This window comes from Sciurus vulgaris (genome assembly GCF_902686455.1).
Source record: "Sciurus vulgaris genome assembly, chromosome: 2".
Classification (NCBI taxonomy): domain Eukaryota; kingdom Metazoa; phylum Chordata; class Mammalia; order Rodentia; family Sciuridae; genus Sciurus; species Sciurus vulgaris.
The window spans coordinates 179099839-179124698 of record NC_136462.1 but is presented as its reverse complement, the minus strand read 5'-3'; the positions used below and the strand labels follow the sequence as shown (position 1 = coordinate 179124698).

Here is a 24860-nt window from a genome sequence, read left to right as displayed (position 1 = left end):
ACCAGTGGAACCTTGCTACATCTAGACTTCTGGCTCACAGGAAGTGAGCATAAATGAATGTTGTTTTAAGCCACCAAATCTGTGGTGACTTCTTATAGCTACAAAAGAAGCTAACACAGGCATTGTGGAAACTCCTTCATTTCTTTTAGCAAACACTGCCCGGCTCTCACAGTTGGGTCAGGCCACGGGGGAATAGAGATGTGAATATTTCAAGGTCTGTGCCCTTGCGAAATAAAATAGAAACTAACAACACCATCATAATTAAACATGAAAAGAATATGTTCAGAGGACAGTACAAGATATGTGTTGAAAAGTTATCTTTAGTCAATAAAATGTAAGTAGTTATGATTTTTTTTTAAGTTAATGAGACTCATGAGTTCATTTTCTTGCCAGAAGCACCAAACACACATTTTTGGTGTGTGTTTTTCCTTTTTTGTCACAGTGCTTTTAATACAGATTATCTTCAGAAGTCAACACAGGTGCCATGGGCAGTGTAAGATAAACAGGACTGATGTTCAACCCTGCCCAGTTTGGGGATGAGTCACTATTTTCAGACTTACAAGCAAAGCATACACATTCAGGAATCTGAGTAACAAACACACCACCAGCAGACACTGAGGAATCCCCAAAAGGACACTATGAGACAGTGTGTTACCACTGGCTGTGGAATCTGGCAGGCCTGGGTTTGAACATCTGTGCTGTCTTTTTCTAGCTGTGTATGGTTTTGAGCAAGTTATGAAGACTCTCACTGATTCAATAATATCATTTGGGCAGTAGGGTATATAGTAGGTTCAAAGAATGAGCCAAGAGACTCCCGGCTACTTGGGAGGCTGAGGCAGGAGAATCCCTTGAACCCAGGAGTTTAAGACTAAGGCAACATAGCAAGACTCTCTTAAGGAAAATAATAAAAAAATAAATGAGATTGCCAGGCACTGTGGCACATACTCCCAGCAACTTGGGAGGCTGAGGCAGGAGGATAACAGTTTGAGGCCCACCTCAGCAACTTAGCAAGACCCTGTCTCAATAAAAATAGAAAGAGGACTGGAAATGTAGCTCGGTGGTAAAGCAACTCTGGGTTCAAGTCCCAGTACCAAATAAATAAATAAATGATACCACATTTGCTCAACTTCCAAGAAGATGATCAGCAAATGTGTAGTTCCTCTGATCCCTCCCACATTTCTTTCTGACCTTTGGTTTATGACCATGCTCATGCTAGCATCTGCTTGGGTTCATCATCCTATTCCCAAAGTTGGACTTTGACACATGATAAACATCCAGACTGTTGAATGAATGGCCCTATCTCATTTCAGAAAATCCATAAGGAATATTTTCCCATTGAATGAGCCCTTGACAGCATGTAGAATCTGATCAGGCAGAATTGGGAAAGAATATGATAGGATTTCACCCAAACAGATCTAAACAACTTGTAAAAATGACCAGGGGTAGTTACTTTATGACCTCATTGTTCTTGTTAAGTCACAGAATCTGCCCATGTGACAGGTGGCCCTAACTCAGCTCACCTACCATTCACCATCATTTAAATTCTGCTTTTGCCAGTGTGGTGGCACATGCCTGTAATTCCAACAACTCAGGAGGCTGAGGCAGAAGGATTGCAGGTTCAAAGCCAACCTCACCAAGTTAGAGAGGCCCTAAGCAACTTGTGAGACCCTATCCCAAAATAAAAAGGACTGAGATATAGCTCAGTGGTTAAGTGCCCCTGGGTTCAATCCCCAGTACCAAAAAATAAATACAATTCTGTTGTTTTTCAGTCTCCCAGGTCAACAAAATGTTAATAGTGATTATCTTTGTTTTGTAAGACTATGGGTGATTTTAGGTATTTTTTCCTCCAAAGTACTACAATTTTTAAAATTAAAAACAATTTTTTTTTTCATTTTAGTTACAAAGCATTGAAATTAAGGTAGCAGATATGAGTAATATTTTTTATTTACATTTATCTCTATTCAAATCTAGAATGAGTATATTGTACTTTTTATGATGGAAAAATAAAATTTTCAATGCAATGTAGGTCGACAGTGGGACAACATCTTTAATAATGAATTCCTCCTTTCAGCCAGGCACAGTGGACTCCACTGTAATCTCAGCTACTCAGGAAGCTGATGAAGGAGGATCACAAATTTAAGACTAGCCTCAGCAACTTAGCAAGACCCTGTCTCAAAAAGTGTTACCTAGTGGTACAGCACTTGCCAAGCATGCTCAAGGCCCTGGGTTCAATTTTTGCATAGTAAAATAATAATATAATCTAAAAATAAATTCCTCCTTTCATTTTGCTTAAAAAGATTTTGTTGGACCCCTTAGAATGGCCTGAAATGAGCTGATGAGCTAGTCCTTACCACAAATCATGGTAAATGACAGCTCTCTGCCTGATACTTTAAGGTTTTCAGGTAGAAATTTCATGACTTCACTGAGGACCCATCCCAATGTTTAAGCTCTTAATCCCAGAGAGATGTACTAAAATCTACCACAGATCCTTCCATTCTCAATTTAAGTCATTTCCTCTATTCTTCCCCCCTAAAGAAGGAAAAGAGCCTTTAAAGTGCTTTTAGCAACAGTGACAACGTGGCAGCGCTGAGGTAATGAGGTGGGTGAATTATTTCACTTCCAGTTTTCATAATTGAAGCATTAACTTATACCCCACCCCAAATGGCTTTTCTCCCACCTCTTTAATGATTGATAGTGTCTAAATGTGAAGCTGAGGGCTGTAGAAATGGCTTCTCACAGACCTTCACTCTTCAATATCACAACCACCTTGTGAGGTGAGTGAGTTAACAGGGAGTGCCAGCAAAGCGAAGGAACAGTTCCAAGGTCACATAATAGTGGTTGCCTCAGTCAACATTTAAATCCAAAGCCCCTCATTCCAGATTCTTTTTGAGACCCTGTGGTAGCCAGCCTCCAAAATGGCTCCCAGTGATTCCCCGCTTCTAGCATTCATGTCCCTTTTAGTCCCCTTCCACTCTGAACAGTGCTGGACTGTGTAACCAGTAGGTTAGAATGGAAGTGACCGTGTGGCTTCTGGGGCTAGGGCAGAAAAGACATTTGCTGCTCTGCCTTGTTCTTGGGATCAACACCCTCAGAGGGAAGCCAGCCACCATGTGACGAGGACACTCAAGCAGCCTCCTGGAGAGCTTCATCGACTCAGGTCCCAGACAAGGTAGATGAGTTGAGCCTTAGCCAGCAGTACTGACTGCAACCTCATGAAAGGCGCTGAGCCACAATCACCCGATCAATCTGGATTCTAGACCCACAGAAGCTGAGATCATAAATTGCTTTCAAACTCACTGAGTTTTGAGGTAACTGGTTACACACCACCTCATAACTAATAAGGACATACATAGTACCTCCCCTTCTCAGTGATTATCTTGTGTGAAATATTTTAAAAATAATGGACCTTCTTTCAAAAAAAAAAAATCACAAAACTACTTAAACCAATTTATACAAAATTCTGTAGAGTGGTCCAGGGTGTTCCCAGCCCCTCTGAAGCACATTTGTAGTAAAAATAATAAGAGTAGTTGCAATGCTCCCTTTTTCTCTGAGACCCAGAGAAATAAAACCACTTTTTCACTACTGGGGGTGGTGAGAGGGTACTTGCCCAGCATGCACAAATCCCTGGGTTCCATCCCCACTACCTCAAAAAGTAAATAGAACCACTTGTCCCTTCCTGGAGCTTCCTAAACTACAGAGCCAGGTTTCTGACCCAACCATCTGCTTACTCTCACACACACTGCCACCGTGCAACCTCGCCTCTTTGGAGCCCAAGGACAGAACTGCTGTTCTGTTAAGAATTCTCATCCTTCCTTTTTCTTCTATATTCTACACTTCAATCCTACAGGTAGCATTTCTCCAGCCCCATTTTAATTGCCATTCCGAAGGGAACCATTGTGTGTTAGTTCCCACCAAAGAAAAAAGTCAAAGGCACCAACTCTGAGGACCCCTGGTCTAATGAGATGATAAAGATGATAAAACTGTCCACATGATTAAGACCTCTAATCATAAGTCCTTTTGGACAAGGAAGCAGCAACAAACACCGAAAGGGTAGATTTCACCAGGAGGTGATAACTTTAACTGGGTCTTGAGAGACACAAGGAAAGATGAGCAGCTCAGGGAATTCTGGGTAGAAGCAATACAGAGTGTGATGGGTAGTTTTAACATGTGTGAAAGTGCAGGTGTACTCAGGTGGGTGAGGCCAATAATCCTGTGGGGCAGAAGCAGAAGATAAAACCAGATTTGTGGGCTGGGTGGGTTCCAAGCCAAGAAATCTTGACTACCTTCTGTAATAACTCAAGAGTTAACAGAGCTCCAACTTGTTGGCTTTTACCCAACTCTGTGGCCCCAGACACAGCAGCCCAGGGCCTGATACAGAACAGGTGTTCATCAGCATTTGCTAAATGGATTCATTCAAGTAGGCCAGTCTGCAGTGGGGGAGGGTAAGCAAGATGAGATTTCAGGGTCACCCGTGGTGCCTCCTGGAATGCCATTTCTTCAGCAGGGTTTTCTCTGACGTCCTAGCCCACTAAGCCCTTCACAGTCCAATTCAGAATATAATGAATGAGGAGAAACAATTCACTCTTGACACTGATGATGAATGTAGTGTCCGCCCAAAGTAGACTGTCAGCCAGCTGAGGTCAGAGACTGCTGGTTTAGTTGCTGTCCTGCCTCCGTCCTTGTAGCAGAGGGACTTCTCTATCTTAGAAAACAGCAGAAAAACAGCATGGAACACCTTCTTTCATTGGCACCGATAACCTCCTACTGGGATCTGAGCCCTGTGCTGAGCCCTGGGGACTTTCAGCCCAATTAGACACAATTCCTGCATTACATGGATGGATTACAAGTAATGGCAAGCCGATACAGTAGAGCCCTTACAGAGAAAAGCCTGCAGTGCTTTACAGCAGAGAGAATGTCTCCAGACTGACATGAGTTAGGGGATAAATTATTTCCCTGTTATTGTTATAGTTATAACTATAACTTAATGGTTATAGTTAACTTAAGAACAAAATAAATGCTCAAGAATTAATAACTTTCTTGCTGGGCAGTGGCACACCCTTGTAGTCCCATTAGCTCAGGAGGCAGAGGCAGGAGGATGGCAAGTTCAAAGCCATCCTCAGCAACTCAGTGAGGCCCTAAGCAACTCAGTGAGACCCTGTCTCTAAATAAAATGTTAAAAAGGATTGGGGATGTGGCTCAGTGGTTAAGTGCCCCTGGGTTCAATCCCTAGTATCAATTTTTTTTTAATCACTTTCTTTTGTACTACTAATAATCCTGTTGATTCAGAAAATCAATTAAAAATTATACCATCTGGAAATAAAGTTAACGAAATATGCAGGTCTTATATGAAGAAAACTATAAAACTCTACCAAGGAGCATAAAGTTCTATACCAATGGAAACAGAGCTTGCCTTAGATGGGGAGGTCCTATAGCATGTGAATCTTAATGATCTCAAAATTTGCCTAACAAGTTAATATCATCCTAATGAAGATTGCACTGAGATTCTATTGCCAATATGATTGTAAAAAACTGGAGAAACAGATGCATCATTTTCATAACAAAAATACATTTACAGACGACTTACCATGTGCCAGGTCCCTCTGAGGACTTGCTATGCCACATCTCATCTTCACAAACACACGGTGAGATAAATAGTATTAGTAACATTGTGCAGATAAGGAAGCAGAGGTTCCAAGAGAGAACTAACTTGCTCAAGGTCCCACAGTAGATGGCCAAACTGGGATTAAAGCTCAGACTGACTGATCCCAAGCTCTGTGAGTTTACACTTTGCTCTACTGCTAGGAGAAGTTTGAAGATCAGTGAGCTGGGGTTCCACCAAATATGAAAATGCACTAGATAGCTACAAAGACTAAAACACTGTGATTTTGACAAAGAACAGACAGACCTATTAAACTGAACACAATACAGAGATAGAGCCAGGTGGTGTATAGGGACTGGTATAAAGTGTCACCTGTCATTCCAAGTGACATTTCAAACTAGTAGAGAAAAGGTGAAAGTCAGCAAAACAGGACTCATCATAGATCAGCCATTTGGAAAAAAATTAAGCTGGAACTCCACCTCCTTCATTAACTCTAAATCCACCTAGATTAAAGATTTACATGTGATAAAAGAAACAATAAAGTGTTGAAAGAAAAAAGTGAACTTTTTTTTTTTAATGTTTTTAAGTTGTTGATGGGTCTTTATTTTATTTATTTATTTATTTATTTATTTATTTATTTACTTATTTATTTATATGTGGTGCTGAGAATGGAACCCAGTGTCTCACACATGCTAGGCAAGCGCTCTACCACTGAGCCACAACCCCAGCCCCAAAAGTGAACGTTTTTATAATCATGGAATCTGAAGTCTTCCTAGGCATGATATGAAAAGTTTTTAAAAAAAAATCAAGTAGCTGGGTGTGGTAGCTCATGCCTGTAATCCAGTGACTGGGGAGGCTGAGGCAGGAGGATCATTAGTTCAAAGTCAACCTCCTCAACTTAAAGAGACCCTGTCTCGAAAATGAAAAAGGAGGACTGAGGATATAGCTCAGTTGGAAGAGTGCTTGACTTGCATGCACAAGGCCCTGGGTTCAATCCCCAACACCACAAATAAACAAAACAAAAAAAGAAAAGAAAAAGGAGCCAGGTGTGGTGGTGCACACCTGTGATCCCAGCAGCTTGGGAGGCTGAAGCAGGCAGATCGCAGATGCATAGCCAGCCTTGGCAATTAGTGAGATCCTAAGCAACTTTGACTCTTATTTTAAAATAAAAAATAAAATGGCTCAGTTGTTAAATGCCTTGGGGTTCAGTCCCTGGTACCAAAAGATAAATGGTTGAGGATGTAGGTCGGTAGTAGAGTGCCCCTGGGTTCAACCACACACACATACAAAATCAGTAAATCAATAAATTTGTCTATGTAAAATTAAAATTCTCATATGGCAACAATATGCCATACATAATATTAAAGATAGACAATAAAAGGACGGGAAATATTTGCCACAAATAACAAAGGGTTAAGTTTGGGGATATAGCTCAGTTGGTAGAGGGGTTGCCTTGCAAGCATAAAGCCCTGGGTTCAATCGCCAGCACCACCAAAAAAAAAAAAAAAAAAAAAAAAAAAAGGAAGAAACACCTCAAATGGTCAAAAGAAGAGATACAAATAGAAATAAGCACTTGAAAAGACCCTCATTAGTAAGCTTGGAACTACAGATTAAAACAAAGTTCATACACCATTTTTCAATAGATGAGACTGGTGAAGGATAAAATGATTGGCAGAATTTAGTTTCAGCAGGGATACAGGGAAATGGGCACCATTTACACACTGTTCTTGAGTGTGCAAATTCATAGAGTTGTTTTAGAAGGTAGTTGGGCAATATGTAAAAGAATTATTCTTGCTCTGGTTATTGGGATTTGAACACAGATCTGACTGACACAAGAAAATTATAATAGGAAACTCTTTGATGTAATAAATCACTTAGAGATTTATCCCAGGGAAGAAATTAAACAAATGAATAATTATCTTCTATCCAAAGTTGCTAAAACAGAATTGTACAAAATAGTAAAAATCTGGAAATGGCCTCAATGACTATCAAGAGTGTTAAATAATTTCTGGTACAATACAATAGAATATTAGACAACCATTAATAATATAAATCTGTATATATTAAGTAGATATAGCTTAGTAGGATCATACTAAGCATGATCCTACTCCTATCACCGATCTATGCCCCCTATGCGTTATGAAGGTCGAATTAAAAGGGTATGCACAGAGATCCCTAAAAAATTGTCACCAACTCTGGGAAGTGGAATTTCAAGTGATTTGTAATTACTTCTGCATTATTTGAATTTTTACCATTGAAATATATAATTTTATAAGAAGAATAGTCAATAAAGCTCACTGTGTTGTTTTTTATTTTTGTTTTGTTTTTTGGTACCAGGGATAGAACCAGGGGCATTTGACCACTAAGCCACATCCCAAGCACTTTTTTGTATTTTGTTTAGAGACAGGGTCTCACTGAGTTGCTTAGTGCCTCATTTTTGCTGAGGCTGGCTTTGAATTTGCAATCCTCCTGCCTTGGCCTCCAGAGCACAGGGCCTTGCATTGTTATTTTAAAATAGCATTTAACTGAACACCTACCCTATAGCATAGAAATTCTATAGTATCACATTTTTACCTACCTAATACAAGCAAGGATATTATTCATTATTTTACAAGTGAGACAACCCAAGACTTAGAAAGATTAAACAACTTTGGATTTATCAGTATTTGGGTTTTGGTTATTTGAATGGGGTGTTGTTTTGTTTTGGTACTGGGGACTGAATCTAGGGGCATTTTACCACTGAGCTACATCCCCAGTTCTCAGACAGGGTCTCACTAAGTTGCTGAGGCTGGCTCTAAACTTGGAATTCTCCTACCTCAGCCTCTTGAATCACTGGGATTATGGGCATGTGCTACTACGCCCAGCTGGATGAATCAGGATTTGGACACAGGTTCTTTCCATAATGCTGCACTGCTACTAATAATATCACTATTAATATTGAATAATACATACCTCCTATTATGTGCCTAGTTAGTGTCAGGCACTTGATGGCTGTTTTTAATCCTGCAGCTCTGCAGGATTGATATTAACTTGCCCACACACGCACAGGAGCTTGCTGCAGCTAGTTAAACTCTCACCCAGATTTATATGGCTCCCAAACCTCCTGATGACCTGGTAGCATCCTCTCTTCACCTTGAGACATTTTCCCTCAACTCTGCTCCTCTACATTCCTACAGCTTTTTGGTCTGATTACAGTGCTTACACATAGATTATGCCTTCAACCATAATGTAGATGTTTACTTTTATTGTATCATATTTAAATAAGCATGTTGTGAAGTCTTAGTTTATCTCCCAACTTTATCACCCACCTCAGAAGCCTTTCATGATCTCCTCTGGCAAAATAAAACCAAGTAGCCAGACACCTGCGCCGTCTAGCCCTCCTGAGCCTGGCCGTGAGAATCTTGGGACCCTCCTTATGCCCTCCTGGCCAGACTCTTCCTGCACTGTGCAGCTCAGCAGCCCTACACTCAGCAGAATGCCTGGTGCAAAAGAGCATCCATAAAAGGAGGAGAAATGACAACTCCACACCGCAAGAGTTAAAGATGTCAACCAGGCAACAGGAAAGGGTCTTGGAGGTCAAGTGCAATTTAATTGAGCCAAGATGAGGTAGACCTTAAGGGAAGACAACAGGCCAGCATGGTCACCTTGAGACCTACCTCTGTGCAGTGCCATTCAGCTTCATATAAAACCTTCACATAAAAATCCTAACTGCTCCCACCTAAGGGGAGCGCACCAGGTGCCAATCATACTTTTCTCACAGGTTCTTTTTTATGTATGTCCTGTGTAGTTTTGGGTGGTGCTCGGGATAGAGTCTAGGGGCTTTTGCGTGCACTGAGCTACACCTCCAGGCCCTATGTATCTTCTGTGTAATATGACTGCCATACATATTGTTTACTTTCTTTCTCCGGTAGCTCCACCCAAGCTCCAGGAGGGCAAGGGTTTCTAAATCTGTCGTGTTCAGAACAGCACCTTGCACACAGTAGGTGCTAAATAGGTCTCTGACAAAGTCTAGTACTCCCATGCTTAGCATGCAGTATGTTTCATGTGTTCTTTTTCCCATTTAAAAAATATAATCTTTAAAAAAATTTTTTCAGGAAAAAAAGTTATAATAAACTAGGTGGTCATGGTGACCCATGCCTATAATCCCAGCAAATCAGGAGACTGAAGGAGAAAGCTTTAAATTGGGGGCCAGCCTGGATAACTTAGCAAGACCCTATTTCAGAATAAAAAATAGAAAAGGCTGGGGATGCAGCTCAGAGGTTCAATTCCCAGTACCACAAAAAGGCGAGGAATGGGAATGTAGCTCAGTGGTAAAGCACCCCCCGGTTCAAACCCCAGAACCACAAAGGATAACAGTAAACTGGACTTGTGGCTCTATAGTCCTGCTACTTGGAAGGCTGAGACAAGAGGAGATCACTTGAGCCCAGGCATTTGGGACCAGCCAAGACCAACATGGCGAGACCCTGCCTAAAAAAATTTTAATAAAATAAATAAATAAATAGGTCGCTAAATTCTTCACAGAGCCCCAGGAGAATGATTTTTACCCCTATTTTACAGAATGTAATTTGAGACTTGGGAAGACAGGCGATTTTTCCCAAAGGTGCAGATGCAACAAAAGGTACAGTCATGACTAAAAATAGGTCAGTGGTCTCTTCATTGCCTTTGCAACTGCTTGGATTCGGAAATAGCCACCCTGGCCCTGAAGCAGAGCCGGCGCCTGCCCGCAGCACTCCTTAATTGATGATGAGCATGCCACCGCTCCAGTTACCAACCCTGAGCCCCCACCACACGGCAGGTGCCATGCCCAGCACTGCGCACGTTTTGACTCACAGCAACAGGATGCATTTGCTATGATCTGTTTTTGACCATTGAGGGATCTGAGGCCCCAGGGAGGTTAAACATTTCCCAAGTGGCAAAGCTAGTAAATGGTGGGTTTAGAATTCACAGCCCAGCAGTCTGGGTTGAGGCCCCACGCCCTTCATCATCACCATGCCACCTTACTCATATGGTAGCTGTCCTGTTCTAGAATGGCAAGCCAAGGGTCAGAGCAGTAGGAAGATGATATTTTTGGAACATGTCTACTGCTTGGCCTGTTCCACTCGCTCTTGGGTTTTTTATTCATGTTATTCTCTTAAAACCACACCATCGAGCTGGGTGCAGTGGGCACACCTTAATCCCAGCAGCTTGGGAGGCTAAGGCAGGAGGATTGCAAGTTCAAAACCAGCCTCAGCAAATCAGTGAGGCCCTAAGCAACTTAGTGAGACCCTGTCTCAAAATAAAAAAATAAAAAGGACTGGGGATGTGGCTTAGCCGTTAAGCTCCCCTGGGTTCATTCCCAGTACTGGGGCAGGGGGAACCTTACCATCACTTGTGAAGTTACACATGAGAAAACAAGGTTTCTGAGATGGCCCAAAATAGCCAGAAGTAGAAGAGACTGAAAGAGTAGCAGTTGCCTAGTGCTACAGGCTTGAGAGGAAGTGGGGAGTGGCTGCTAATGGCTGCTTTTTAGTTTGATGAAAATATTTAAATTGGTGGTGGTTATAGTTGCAAAACTGTGAATAGACTCCAAAACACTGGAATGAACACTTTAAATGGGTGCATTGTGTAAGTAAGTTGTATCTCAATAAAGCTATGTGGGGTTCATTTTTGTTTTGTGATTACTGGAGACTGACCCCTGGGCCTCATGCTAGGCAAGTGCTATACCACTCAGCCACACCCCAAGCCTGTTTTTATTTGTTTTGTTTTGTTTTTGTTTTCAAGGGGAGGCCACATGGAAGGAAATGACAGAAATGGAATTTCAATAAGCTTCAAATCAAAAGTCTTGGAACCATTGTTTCCTTTTTTCTCTCACCTCTCACCTCTGATTACCAGCAAACACCTCTCTCCCCCACATCCTGGTCCAAGTCACCCTCTTGCAACTGAACTAGGGCACTTCTGGTTCCCACCTTGCTCCCCATGGTCTGTCTCCACAGACCAGCCAGAGGATCCATGTAAAGACTCCTGCCAGATCATTTCCCTCTTCTGCTCAACATTCTTCAGTGGCTGAAAAATACAGTTTCCCGACAGCTCGGCTTTGGCCCGCTGCAGGCTCACCACCCACACAGCCCTTGGCTGCCCCTGCTCTCCCGCCTCAGGCCTTCGCATCTCCTCCAGGCACTAGATGTTGGCAGGGCTTGCTCCCTCATGTCACTCAGGCCTCTGCTCCGGATATGCCCTCCCTGACCTCCCAGGCTAACCTAGCCCCTCTCCAGCATGGCACTCTCTAACCCCTGACCTGACTTGTTTTTCTCTAGAGCACTCTGACCACCTGGCACAGCACTTAAGACTTTGTTAATGATCTGACTCCACCACTAGATGTGACATCCCTTGGAACAGGGCTTCTCCTGTTTCCCTAGGACCTATAACAATGGACACTGCAGTAGATGCTCAAAAAATGAATACACGTGCCACGCGCTTGTATTCCCAGTAACTTGGGAGGCTGAGGCAGGAGGTTCACAAGTTCAAGGCCAGTCTCAGCAACATTGCAAAGCCCTAAGCAACTTAGACCATGTCTCAACATAAAAAATAAAAAAGGGCTGGGGGTACAGTTCATTGGTAGAGCACCCCTGGGTTCAATCCCTAGTATTAAAAAAAAAAAAAAAAGCCTCATAATCTGATGCCAAAACCTGGCTTCTCTTACTGCCCCTGGGATAATCTAGCAAAAGGCTGATCACTGCATTTAACATGGACTTTACCAAAATCTGGGCCCCCTCTGTTATATCAGTGCCACTGCTCACCTTGAATTCTCTAATTTGTGAATGGTGATAATTCTTATCAGAACAGGAGCTTGGGAGAGGCAGGGTCCCTGATGTAGCCCACGACACATATGAACAGCATATGGAAATCTTTTGTTTGCCTAGACAAGGAAGATATATTTCAGAACCAATAGAAGACATTTAATTTCTCTGCTCCCCAAAGCAGCAAAGCGACCACCTTCCAGCCCACTGCCCTGAACACGTCTGGGCCTCATTCCTAGGGAGCTGAGACCTTGGAGTCAAGCCGAAGTGCCACACGGAATTCCTCAGATGGTGAGCTGTGCCAGAGAAAGCTCCTGGCAGAACAGAATCTGCCAAGTAAGCCGAGAAAGCCTGTGTGAACAGCAGGTGGACTTTAAGCAGACACTTAGGGAAATTGCTTTCTGTTATCTCAAAGGGAAATAAGAGCAACCAAGGCTGGCTTAGGAGAACATGCTGGGGTGCAGAGAGGACTGTGCCTCCCCCTCCCCCCCACACAAAAAAAGCCTTCAAGAGCTGTCCTTCTATCTACAGCAAGTGCCACGAAGTCAGCTCTGTTCTCCATTCTGCACTCCAGGACTCACAGGCTCCCTGACACCTTGTTCATGTCCCCTTGATCCTACACACTCTTCCCTCCTCAGCCAAGCTTTCCTCCACCTCTACAGGCTTGGGGCTCCTTCTCCTGATGGACACTGTTCTGAGCCCTAGCGGTCAGCACCCAGCCAACCATCCCACTCATCTAAATGCCAGGCTTCCAGAAGACAATAGATCATGCCCTCAGGGAGCTTGGCAGAGAAATATATAATTGCAAGCTGGGGAAAGGGCTAAAAAGGAAACAAGGTCTGATGAGAGACCATACAGCCAGGTGGAGAAGGGGGAGAAACCAGAACAGTGAACAGGGAAGGGTTCTCTGAGGGGGTGACCTTAAACTGGTACCTCACAGGCACCAGTAGGAGATAGTCAGTCAAGCAGAAGTGTTTCAGGTAGAGGGCACTGTGCACGTGAAGGTGCTGGCCAGGAACCCAGTGGAAGTCTGTGTGGCCCAACCTTGAAGGCCTGGAAGAGCAGTGAGGAGGCGGGGGGCTTCTCTGAGGTACCAAGGGTCCTGATTCATTGCCCTTTGTTTCTGTCTTTCTTCTCCTCACAAGGGCCACACATTCTACTCCTGTCCCTGTCTCTAGTGAGAGCAAGACCCCTGGTGCATGATGGGCTTCATGGTCGCCAGATGCAGTCAGTGGCCTCTCCCTTGGCCACTCCCCACCCCAACAGCAAGTCCCTGTTGGCCCACCTAACTGAAGCACCTAGGGACCTGTTAACCACAAGACTAGTGACAGGAGCAGTTGTAAGAGCTATGGTTATGTGCTTCACAAATGCCAGTGACAACTCGGTTAGCAGATGTGACCATCACAGGGTCCTTGGAAACCAGGTTCTCAGAGTAAGACTTTATAATCAGATGGCAACTCCAGTCTAAGAGGGCCTGCCAAAATCCAGAGCCCCAAGATTAAATTATCAGTTTGAAGTTCAAAAATAGTTTCCAAGATTTACTAACTTCTCAGTTTTTTTTCAATAATAATCCAGAAAATGAGAACAAAATTGAGTGGGCAGGAATTTATAAGCTGATGAATTAGTCCCTGGCCTAACTCAGAGAGTTTGACATTTTCAAGAACATATAATTCTTTTTATTTTATTTAGCTATAGATGGACACAATATCTTTATCTTATTTTTTAATGTGGAGCTGAGAACTGAACCCAGTTTATCACACGTGCTAGGCAAGTACTCTATCACTGAGCCACAATCCCAGCCCAAGAACACTTAATTCTTTAAATCACCCTTTGAACTCTTGCTTTCTGACTAATGGATTCTAAGCTATTCTAAACTAATAATGACCTAGGCAAAGCCAAGCTATGTTGTTGTTACTGGGGATTGAATCCAGGCATGCTTTATCTCTGAGCCACATCCACAACCTTTTTTATGTTTTATTTTGAAACAGGAGTTGCTTAGGGCCTGGCTAAGTTGCTGAGGCTGGCCTTGAACTTGTGATCCTCCTGCCTCAGCCTCCCAAGTTGCTGGGATTACAGGTATGTGCCACTACGCCCATCTCAGGCTATGGTTTTTAATTCTTTCTGGACAGAAGTGGGGAGGATAAAGGGACATTACACATGGTTGAAGGACATCTTATGAAGAAACATAATTTAGAAATGTTTGCCTAAGTCTCACAGGGCACTGCCTTCTTTGTGTTCTTTAAATTTCTTTCTTTTTTTTTTTTTAAGTCTTATACTGTAATCTCTTCTACAGTCGTTCTCCATACTTCCCTCTGTGAGGGTAAAAAAGGCCTGGAGGGGACTGGAGGTACAGTTCAGTGGTAGTGTTCACCTAGTACATATGAGGCTGTGGGGTCAATCCCCAGCACTGTCAAAAAAAAAAAAAAGACTGCAGACACTTTGTGAAATTCTACTTCTCTGTTCTATGAGGACTTTAAAAAATGCTGTTCCCCATTTCTTCACAAATTCCTTTCCCTCCTCTCCTCTGAGAGCACCTAGCTAACCTCCATCCTCTGGAGCGCACCATCTTCAGAAAGCCTTTTTTAACCTATGCTCTCTAAATGAGGTTCCCACTAGGTGCAGTGGCACATGCCTGTAATCCCAGTGGCTTGGGAGGCTAAGGCAGGGAGGATCACAAGTTTGAGGCCAGCCTCAGGAACTTTGCAAGGCCCTAAGCAACTCATTGAGAACCTGTCTCAAAATAAAAAGGGATTAGGACATGACTCAGTGATAAACTGCCCCTGGGTTAAATCCCCAGTACCCTAAATAAATTAATTAAATTAGGTCCCCACTATTCTCTTATAATATCCTATATGATTTCATGGAATTTATTACAATTCATTCTTACCTATGTATGTGCCTTTAGTTAACATTTACTCCTCATTCTTCCCCCTTAAATTAAGTGCAGCTCCGTGCAGGCAGGAACTGTGTTGGTATTACATCTATACGCCCAGTGCCTAGAATGGCTTGGCAGGTAGTACATACTCAATATTTATTTGTTAATTGGTTAGCTGCTCTTCTTTAGGGTTTTCTAAAGATGACATTCCCAACACTGACCTCCAGTTTCTTGCGATACAAACTCTTCAAGGGATCTTCTCAACAAAGGGCCTTGTCACAGCACCAACCACACTGTTTAATGCCTGCTCTAGTGCGCACGCCGTGCTTGTTGCTTTAAATGGACTGCTAATCCTCACAGTGGCCTTGCCACTGTGAATTATCTCCCCATTTGACAGATAAGGACTCCAAGGTACAGAGGGGTAAATTAAATCCCTTACAGGCACAGAGCTAGCGTGTACTGGCAATGCCAGGATTCAAATTCCAGAATCAGTGCTCCTACTTTGTTACCCTAGGGGATACCCCAGTAGACCAAGGAGTATGAGAAACCATAAGCTGACATGTGGCCCATTTTTGTTAATTCTTTTTTTTTCCCTGATGGAAAACATAAAATATTTTTGTGCTAAAATAAAGACATGGAAACCAGACATGGTGGTGTATGGCTATGATCCCAGTGACTCGGGAGGCTGAGGCAGGGGAATCGCAAGTTCGAGTCCAGCCTCTGCAACTTAGTGAGGATCTGAGTAACTTAGCAAGACCCTGTCTCTAAATAAAAAATAAAAAGGGCTGGGAATGTGGCTCAGTGGTTAAGGGTCTTGGGTTCAATCCCCAGGACCTGCCTCCCAAGCACAGATATGTTTTAAATTATAATGTCTAATAAATTTAAAGGAGTTTAAAAAGCAAAACACAAGGTTAAAATAAATTTCATACCTGTGGTCCAGACCTAAGGTGGGTTTTTTGGTGTGTTTTTTGTTTTTGTGGTGCAGAGGAGGAAGCCACGGCTGCAGGCATGCTGAACGAGCACCACGGAGCCACAACCCCAGCCCTGTCCCTCTTCATGTTATGTCCCTTTCCCTTTTTGCTGTATTTTAAAATGCCAGCATTGCAACTCAACCTTCATTTTCCACTGCTACTGTCCTTTAATGAGAACAAGTAAAACATTTAAAGAAAACGGCAGCATATCAGATACTCAGGTGTCATTTTCAAAAGCATTAAGTAATTAACGAAGACAACTTTTGTAGGTACAATAAATCTGATTGATTTTTATTACACATCTTAGTTTAGAATCACTTTTACATTCCTAGACAAAGAGATGATACAAATAAATATCAATTGTAAAACTCAGAGCCCCAAGTATTGGCATATTCTTTGTCTAAAGGTAGCCAAAGAGAAGGTCAAGATCCACAGTAACTCCAAGGAGCCATAAAGTCCACCGCCTCCTGCCTGCCCAGGATCACTCCTTTCATAAATAACCTCAAAAGCATTTCATTCAAGAAACAAGGGCAGGGAGAGAGGGGCCAGATTTATGAACAGTACAGGACAAAGCCCTGCATGACAGACAATTGCCAGGCCCACTATTCTCATCTAGTACCCTCTGAGCATTTTCAGTATGGCTTTTAGAGTTCGTTAATAGCCCCAGTTTTGTCCGCTGATGGTATTCGGATGGTCCAAGGTGTTACTCACAGTAAGCCTCGACTACAAGTGGGAAATGTGAGGCAGCACTGATATCTCAGTTAACAGGGGATCGACACTTCTCAGAAACTTGGCAACAAGTCTACATTCAGTGAAGGAGGACTTACAAGAGTCAGACGGAAAAAGCAGAGAGCAGCCCATGGCTGAGCTGCAGAACACTCTGGTGCCCTTGGTCATGGAGGTGTGGGTGCAAGTCAAGCAGCATGCAGGCATAGACGGGAACAATTCAACGTTATGTCACAGTCTTAAGAAAGTGCTTCATGCCTATGATTTGTGGCCTTGGGTTCTGAATCCAGGGGTCTGGGAGACGTGTGACTTTAAAATAATGAAGTTAGATACATTCTGCTGATCGGAGCAAAAGGGGGTCTGGCGAGGGTTGTGTACACAGTCTCAAACTCATCCTCCCAGACGGGCTCCTTAGATCCTGTTAAAGAGCTGCTTTCAGACTTCACTAGCTGCTGCTGGCATGAAGGCCCTCTGCTGTACTGGAACATTTTAGCGTCATGTACAGATGTGAAAACCTGGTCCCTTAGTGGACTTGGTATGTCCTCTACACATTGGGCTCAATTCAGAACCCAAAGCAGCAATATTTTGTGGCAAGTCATTTTGCCATCTGCTTTTATTCAAATATTTATCCTCTCTATTCTGAGAGAAGAAAAGCACCAGAGACTGCTTGGAAAGGGACAGCTTCATCTCCAAGTGGGTGTCCTTTCACTTGTTTCCACAGACCACCATACGACACAGCTGAGCACAGAGCGAGTTTGTTTTAATTAATAAGCACGCCTGTCAACCCGGCCTTCTTCTTTTGCCTTCTTGGAAAATTTCTATGTGTCACTTAACCATCCTTCGTCACAACCACTACCTCAAGACATCAGCATTTAGGTACACTGTTATCCGCAGTTTTCAATTCTCAGATTCATTACATGAATATTTGCAGCCTACAGAATTCAGATAGCTTTTAGGAAATGTGGTATGAGAGACACGCGATGCCAGCAGATAACACACCCCATCATCTGGTTCTTATTCAAACCAGGACCTAATTCTTAATAAATAAGAAAGAAGCAGGGATTGATCCCAAGAAAAATGAGGGAAGGGTCCATTATGCTCTGGGAACTGCCCAACAGGGCCTTGGGTTCAGAAAGAAGGGTTACTAAAAAGGAGATAGGCTGCGGACAACAGACCTCCATTTTGCAGAATGCAAAGACATTGCACTTGGTACCTCCAACCCCCACGGGTTCTGATCCAGAAATGTGCCCTGGGAACTGAGCAGCTGAGTTAAAACATAACTCAAGGCCCACCTCGGTTGCCATCTTCCTGAGGCACCGTGCCAGCAAGATGCGCCAGGGCGGCAGACCTGGGGACTCATACTGTCCCCTCAGGCTTGGCTCGTGGACGCAGACACCCACGTGGGAGTGCTTCTAGCCTGGATAGTCATTCAATGGGCCTTTAACACAGACAAAAGGCAACAACTGCACATTAGTGTATTTCTAAAACTGGGCAAGTCCTTGGTCTCTGTCTCTCCTCGACACATATGGTCACACTCAGACACCACTGTGCTCACACCCACACACACACGCTGCTCTTGGGGGGAAATGAGTAACATTCATCTAGTGACCAACATAAAACAAAACTCTGAACCTCAATAATAGGAAGAACTAAAACTTACAAACCAAACCAGTCTATGCAAACGGGAATTCTGAACTCTCCTCTGAGCCGTTCAGGCACACAGCTGCCCCTCGCCAGCACCTTGAGCTCTGCCTAGGAGGAGCCACAGTGCTGGGACTGCGTGCATTCTCTGCTGAAGGCAGGCAGGACCCCTTTGCCTACTCTGTAGGTCTTCCCTTGCCACTGCTGAGTCTTACAACTCCATCTCTGCGTCTGCCTAGTTACTCTTCTTCTTTCTTTGCCAATATGGAACAAAATGGGGAATTCAAAAGTGCCACTAAAGTGCCAAAAGTGCCACCTTTCCCCAACTCTAGTCCCATCAGAGAAGGCAAGAGCCTCCCTTCTCCCACAAAACAGGCCCACGCAGAGCACGCTCCCGAGGTGGAGATGGACCTACAGAAAGATGCTCAAAGGATGTATGCATGGGAAAGATGGTGACAAATGAAGAATAATGTGACATGGTGGAAGGACATGGCACCAGTCTACAGATCCAGGTCTTTGACATGATAGTCACGGTTTTGAGGTTCTAAAGAAGCTGTTTCCCTAAACTCTCCAAGGAGGCAAAGGGAATGTTATTTCTATTGCTTCCGACACTGAATCCTTCAGGAGCAAACAACGGGAGAGAAGTCCTCTTTCAGCAGACCCCAAAGGCGGCTCTGCTTCTTCCGGAGGGCATGGGAGCTCGATCACTGATCACGCCCTCCTGGGGCTGGGATCCAAATGAGATTTCTTGTTTCTTCCTACAAGAACAGGCACCTACTCAGGTTCTAGGACTTTCACTTTTCAACCTCATTGTTATTTTATCCTGAGGCTCCAAAGACATGGTTCCACTCAGGGGACCCCTGACTGCCATATTGTTCAAGAAGAAGGGAGCTCAATGTGAAGAACAGGCTAAAAAAGGAGAGGGGAAGGAAGGGAGGGCAGGGGAACACAGAGAAGGAGAGGGAGAAGTGAAGCAAGGTCATGGTCATTCTCTTGCTGTCCACTTCGACTATCGCACTTTACCTTACCCATGCATTTCTGAGATGCTAATTAAAGGACATTTCCCAGAGGAGCTGAGTGCCAGATTAGGACCAGCACATTCGACCAGATTAAGTTGGTTACTCTGCAAAGAGGCCATTGCTTCTCCTCGGGGGAATGGCTCTGAGTCTGGCTCAAGTCCTCTCTGCAGCTTTGTGCTTGTCTCTTCTCTCAGAAGGCAATGCTGTTGTCACGCCCTGGGAGAGGAGGCACCAGCTTTATTTGGGAACCAGCCCCCGAGACTGTGGATAAAGCTGAGACGCAGGGGTTCCTGAGGAGGAGGAGGAGGATCCCGACTTCCTTCCACTCTTAGGCCTGCAAAAGTCAAGCATATGTTTACATTACACATTTCAAGGTGGCTTCTCCTCAATGGTCCGCAAGTCAGAATACTTTGTACAGTAAAAAACATAAAACTACTAGGCTAGCCCAATCTCACCCTCTGTGCACAACCAATGTGGCCTTCCAACAGAGGTGTGAAACCTGAGGGAAGGGATGCTGACGTTTGGCAAGTCTGAAGAACTGAATTAAAACCAAAGGCTGAGGGGCTGGGGGTTGTGGCTCAGTGGTAGAGTGCTTGTCTAGCACGTGTGAGGCACTGGGTTCGATACTCAGTATATAAATAAAATAAAGATCCAGTGACAACTAAAAACAACCTCAAAGGTTGACCATCCTCTCCCAGTTGGTAAAAAGGTATTAAGCCGGGCATGGTGGCATGCACCTATAATCACAGACACTCAGGAAGCTGACAAGGATGGTTTGAGCCCAGGAGTTTACAAATGACTTGGGCAATAGAGTGAGATCCTGTTTTAAGAAAACAGAAAAGAGACAGGAGTTGAGAGAGAAACCAATATCCACATGTGCTGACCTCAGCCCATAGGATTAGTGCCTTCCTGCTGGGATGCCAAGACTAGCATTGCAATGGAAACATCTGGGGGCATACTCCACCAGGCTTGAGGGCAGGGGTTATGACAGGAGTGGGACTGGCCTGAGGTGCCTGGCTTGAGGGATTTGCTGATATGCATCCTGGAATTCTGTCTCGCTTCCCTTTCTGGAAAGAACCGCCCTGTGTATGTGTGAAGACCAAGTTAGAGCTAAGGCCTTGCTCATACCATGGTAGGACAGGGCAGTGTGTTGGAGAAGGTCTCTGTGGGACCCCACCAGGTTAGGTCAGCACCTTGGAATACTGAGTCATTCTTTTTGTCATGGGTTTCATTAAGGGGCTTAGTTAGTAGGTAGGGTAGGATTGGTCACTTCACCCCTCCACCCACATCCTGCATCAGCACTCAGACAATGAAGTGTGCCTCTCCCCCTAAGCTAGCTCATTAAAATCCTGTTAACACATAAAAAAAAAAAAAAAAAAAAAAAAAGAAGAAGAAGTTTGCACATAGAATTTGTTCCATTTTGGTTTTCCACCCAGTTGTTTTCCTTGAACTTCAAATCTGGAATTTAATAAGGTAGAATTCCTATTTCACACATAAGACCCTGCATAGAGGGTCAGAGTCAGAGGTGTGGACTAAGGCAGACACCAATGTGAACTCAGGATCTGCCACTTACTTGGTGGGTTTCCTTGGACCTGGATGCGTTCTCAAAACTTCTAGGTCTCAGTTTTCTCAACAAAATGGGACTAAAGGTACTATTTATCTTTCCAGAAAATCAACAGAATCCTTGTAACGAACTACATGGCACATGGAACTCAAGAGCTGACCTCGTGTCACTAGAGCACGGGCTCCTTCCCAGGCAGGGACTGGGTGATTAGATATTCTGGTCTGTTCATGTTCAAATGTGCTCTTTTCAAACACAGGTCACTAAGAGCCACTCACCTGGCCTTGGATTTCTTATTTGCAGTGCTTTCAAAGGATGACGCATCCACCTGTATCTCATCTTCATCCTGCAGAGCTGCGTCCAATGCGGCCTGGACCTTGGGGGCAATGGCTGGGCCCTCGTAGTCTCTGGTGGTCCGGCTGGGCATGTCCAGCTCTAAGAGCACAATATTTTCTGCCTGCAGAAGCACAGCCATCACTGGCTAGGTTGGCCTCCAATCAGACGCAGAGTACAAGCAATCTAGACCCCCTTCCAAAACAGGACTGTAAACTGCCATTCAGAGCTTACTAAGGGCCTAGCTACAATAATGATACAGTTTATAACTTTTTTCCTGGTAGGATTGCAGATGATTTTTATATTCTTCTCTATGCTCTTCTGTGTTTTCATTTTTTTAATTCTTTTTTTTTCCCTGTCTTTCTTTCTTTCTTTTTTTTTTTTTTTTAACAATGAATATCTTATAACCTAAGGGAAATAATCAGAGAAAATTACTAAATAAAAATCCATTTGTTGTTGGCATGGATGTGGGGAAAAAGGTACACTCATACATCACTGGTGGGACTGCAAATTGGTGCAACCACTATGGAAAGCACTATAGAGATTCCTCAGAAAACTTGGAATGGAACCACCATTCGACCCAAAGGACTTAAAATCAGCATACTACAGTGACGCAGCCACATCAATGTTTATAGCAGCTCAAATCACAATAGCTAAACTACGGAACCAACCCAGATGCCCTTCAACAGATGAATAGATAAAGAAATTGTGGTACATATACACAATGCAATATTATTCAGCCTTAAAGAAGAATGAAATTATGGCATTTGCTAGTAAATGGATGGAGCTAGAGAATATCATGCTAAGCAAAATAAGCCAATCCCAAAGAACCAAAGGCCAAATGTTTTCTCTGACATGGATGCTAATTAACAATAGGGGTGGGGGTGGACTAGGGAAGAATAGAGGTACTTTGGATTAGACAGAAGGGAGTGAAGGGAAGGGAGGGGTACAGGGGTAGGAATGATAGTAGAATGAATTGGATATTATTACCCTGTGTGCACATATGATTACATGACCACTGTGATTCTACATGTATAACCAAAAGAATGAGACGTTATACTCCTCTATGTATGATGTGTCAAAATATATTCTACTGTCATGTATAACTAATTAGAACAAATAAAGTATTTTATAAAAAGAGCTAAAAAAATTTATTGCAGATACTTTGAAAATATAAAAAGATATAAAGAAAGTAGTCATCACCAATAGAGTCGTTAATGTGGATGAGAAGGGCATGCATAACAGTGTTTGTACTTGTAACTACGTGTGTGTGTATATGTGTGTGTGTGTGTGTGTGTGTGTGTGTGTGTGTGTGTGTGTGTTTGTTTTTGGGGAGTGGGTTTTGGGGATTGAACTAAATTGCTGAGGATCTCACTAAATTGCCAAGGCCGGTCTTGAACTTGCAATCCTCCTGCCTCAGCCTCTCAAATCACTGGGATTACAGGCGTACACTACTGCACCCAGTGGCTTGTGACCACTTTTTTTTTTTTTTTTTTTTGTGACTACATTTTAAAAAACAGATGGGAAGCAAGGTTCATTGGCACATGCCTACAATCCCCAGAGACTCAGGAGGCTGAGGTGGGAGGATCACAAGTTTGAGGTCAGCCTCCACAATTCAACAAAATCCTGCCTCATAACTGGCCTTGTAGATTGACTCCTTTACTTGATATGTGGTGGTGAGCCTTTCCTACCTCCTGAGATGAGTTTATAGAAGGAGAAGCACCCATGATTACACATGCCATCTTTTCCTCTGACTCCTTCCAGTTGATGGAATCCAGTCCCAGGGCTCCAGAGAGGCCAGGAAGGACCACTGAAGGGAGAAGGTGGGACAGGGAGTGGCTCCATCCACTGTTTTAGATCTTTAGTAGTGCATAAAATCTCTCCTAATGAAGTAGGTTCATTGCTGAAAACATCTGAGAGTCATTGTTTTAATTCTACCTTTGGGTCAGGGTAGCCCCCTGGAATTTTACACATATGATTTGTGGATTTTTTTGCAAGGGATACCAGGAATTAAACCCAGGGGCACTTAACCACTGAGCCACATCCCAGCCCTTTTTATATTTTATTTTGAGACAGGGGCTCCCTAAGTTGCTGAAACTGGCTTTGAACTTGGGATCCTCCTGCCTCAGCCTCTCAAGCTGCTGGGATTACAGGTTTGTGCCACCACAACCCAGCTGATTTGCGGATTTTAAAGTCATATTTTTGGCTTAAAACATGAAAAAACTAGCAAGATATGCATCATCTGAAACTGCTAGAAAATGCTTCTGAGGATTCTGACACGCTACTTATCTTCCACTGTACAAAACTCCACTTAGCCGGGCTCTGTGGTGCACTCCTGTAGTCCCAGCGACTTGGAAGGCAAGTTCAAGGCCAGCCTTGGCAACTTAGTGAGATCCCCTCTCAAAATTAAAAAAAAATTGAAAAAAGGGGTTGGAGTACAGCTCAGTGGTGGCGCACCCTGGGTTGGGGTGCGGGATGGAACTAATAAATCTTTTTGCTTTTGTGAGTAAATCAGCACCCGAGGAGTCAACTAAATCCTAATCTTCTGTTTTGCTCTGGCTCCAAGGGAGATGCAAAAATATTTTTAAAATTCTAAATGAAAATCTTTCATTATAAAAAATAATAGAACTTTCCTGTTGAGAGTTACAAAATACAGATAAGCAGAATAAAGAAAATTTAAAGTGGGCACACTTCCACCAACCAGAGATAACCAGTTTACATTTTCATATATTTTATATAAACTTTTTGATTCATACGCACTTCCAGCATAAACTGTTTCATAATGAAACAATTCATATGTCTCCTGTTCTGTCCAGTCACCAACTGCCTGACCCTTGAGCAAGGACTGCCTGCGCAGAATAGATGGGAGAACTCAGAGAGAAGGCAGTGAGGGCCCAGCACCAGCAATGTAATAAACATAAGGTCTATGACATTTTAATTATAAAATATAAAACAGTCCTCTTTTATGTCATTTTAACCAACTACATGACTGACACGTATGATCAAAGAAAGCACTGGAAGTTCTTCAGCACAGACCCATGTCCTGCCACTAGACATATGTTCTTTCTGATGTTCCCACAGACTCATTCTGAAGCTTCCTGCTAGTGTTTACAGGGCATGACGGACAGCATGTTTATACTCCCCTCCTTACCTGGTCCCAATCTGAGCCTCATTCTACCTTTCCATTTATTATTTATTATTCACTTGTTATATTCATGTGTTACTTGTGATAATTGTTATAATTATTATAAGTGTCCTCAATATCTCTGGAAAGTCAGGACACAAACTCTGTGACTTTGCATCAGCCTGAGGGTTTATTCAAACCTAAACTACTCTAAAAGAGATTTGAGAAAAATCCA

General features: G+C 43.3%; 3 protein-coding genes across 3 annotated transcripts in view; 1 reads left to right on the top strand and 2 right to left on the bottom strand.

The window, feature by feature from the left end:
- The window catches only part of ASXL1 (ASXL transcriptional regulator 1), a 76693-nt gene extending 71091 nt beyond the window's left edge, over window positions 1–5602 (bottom strand). Inside the window, exon 1 of the mRNA XM_079128126.1 lies at window positions 5585–5602. Coding sequence (XP_078984252.1) covers window positions 5585–5587 — 3 coding nt within the window. The 5' untranslated portion in view covers window positions 5588–5602. The remainder of the gene's footprint in view (window positions 1–5584) is intronic.
- The window catches only part of NOL4L (nucleolar protein 4 like), a 384060-nt gene that overhangs the window by 188145 nt on the left and 171055 nt on the right, over window positions 1–24860 (top strand). The gene's annotated exons all lie outside the window — the stretch shown is intronic.
- The window catches only part of KIF3B (kinesin family member 3B), a 40670-nt gene continuing 32276 nt past the window's right edge, over window positions 16467–24860 (bottom strand). The window contains exons 8-9 of the mRNA XM_079128192.1: window positions 21447–21625; window positions 16467–19941 (exon numbers count right to left, since the gene is read on the bottom strand). Coding sequence (XP_078984318.1) covers window positions 19845–19941; window positions 21447–21625 — 276 coding nt within the window. The 3' untranslated portion in view covers window positions 16467–19844. The remainder of the gene's footprint in view (window positions 19942–21446; window positions 21626–24860) is intronic.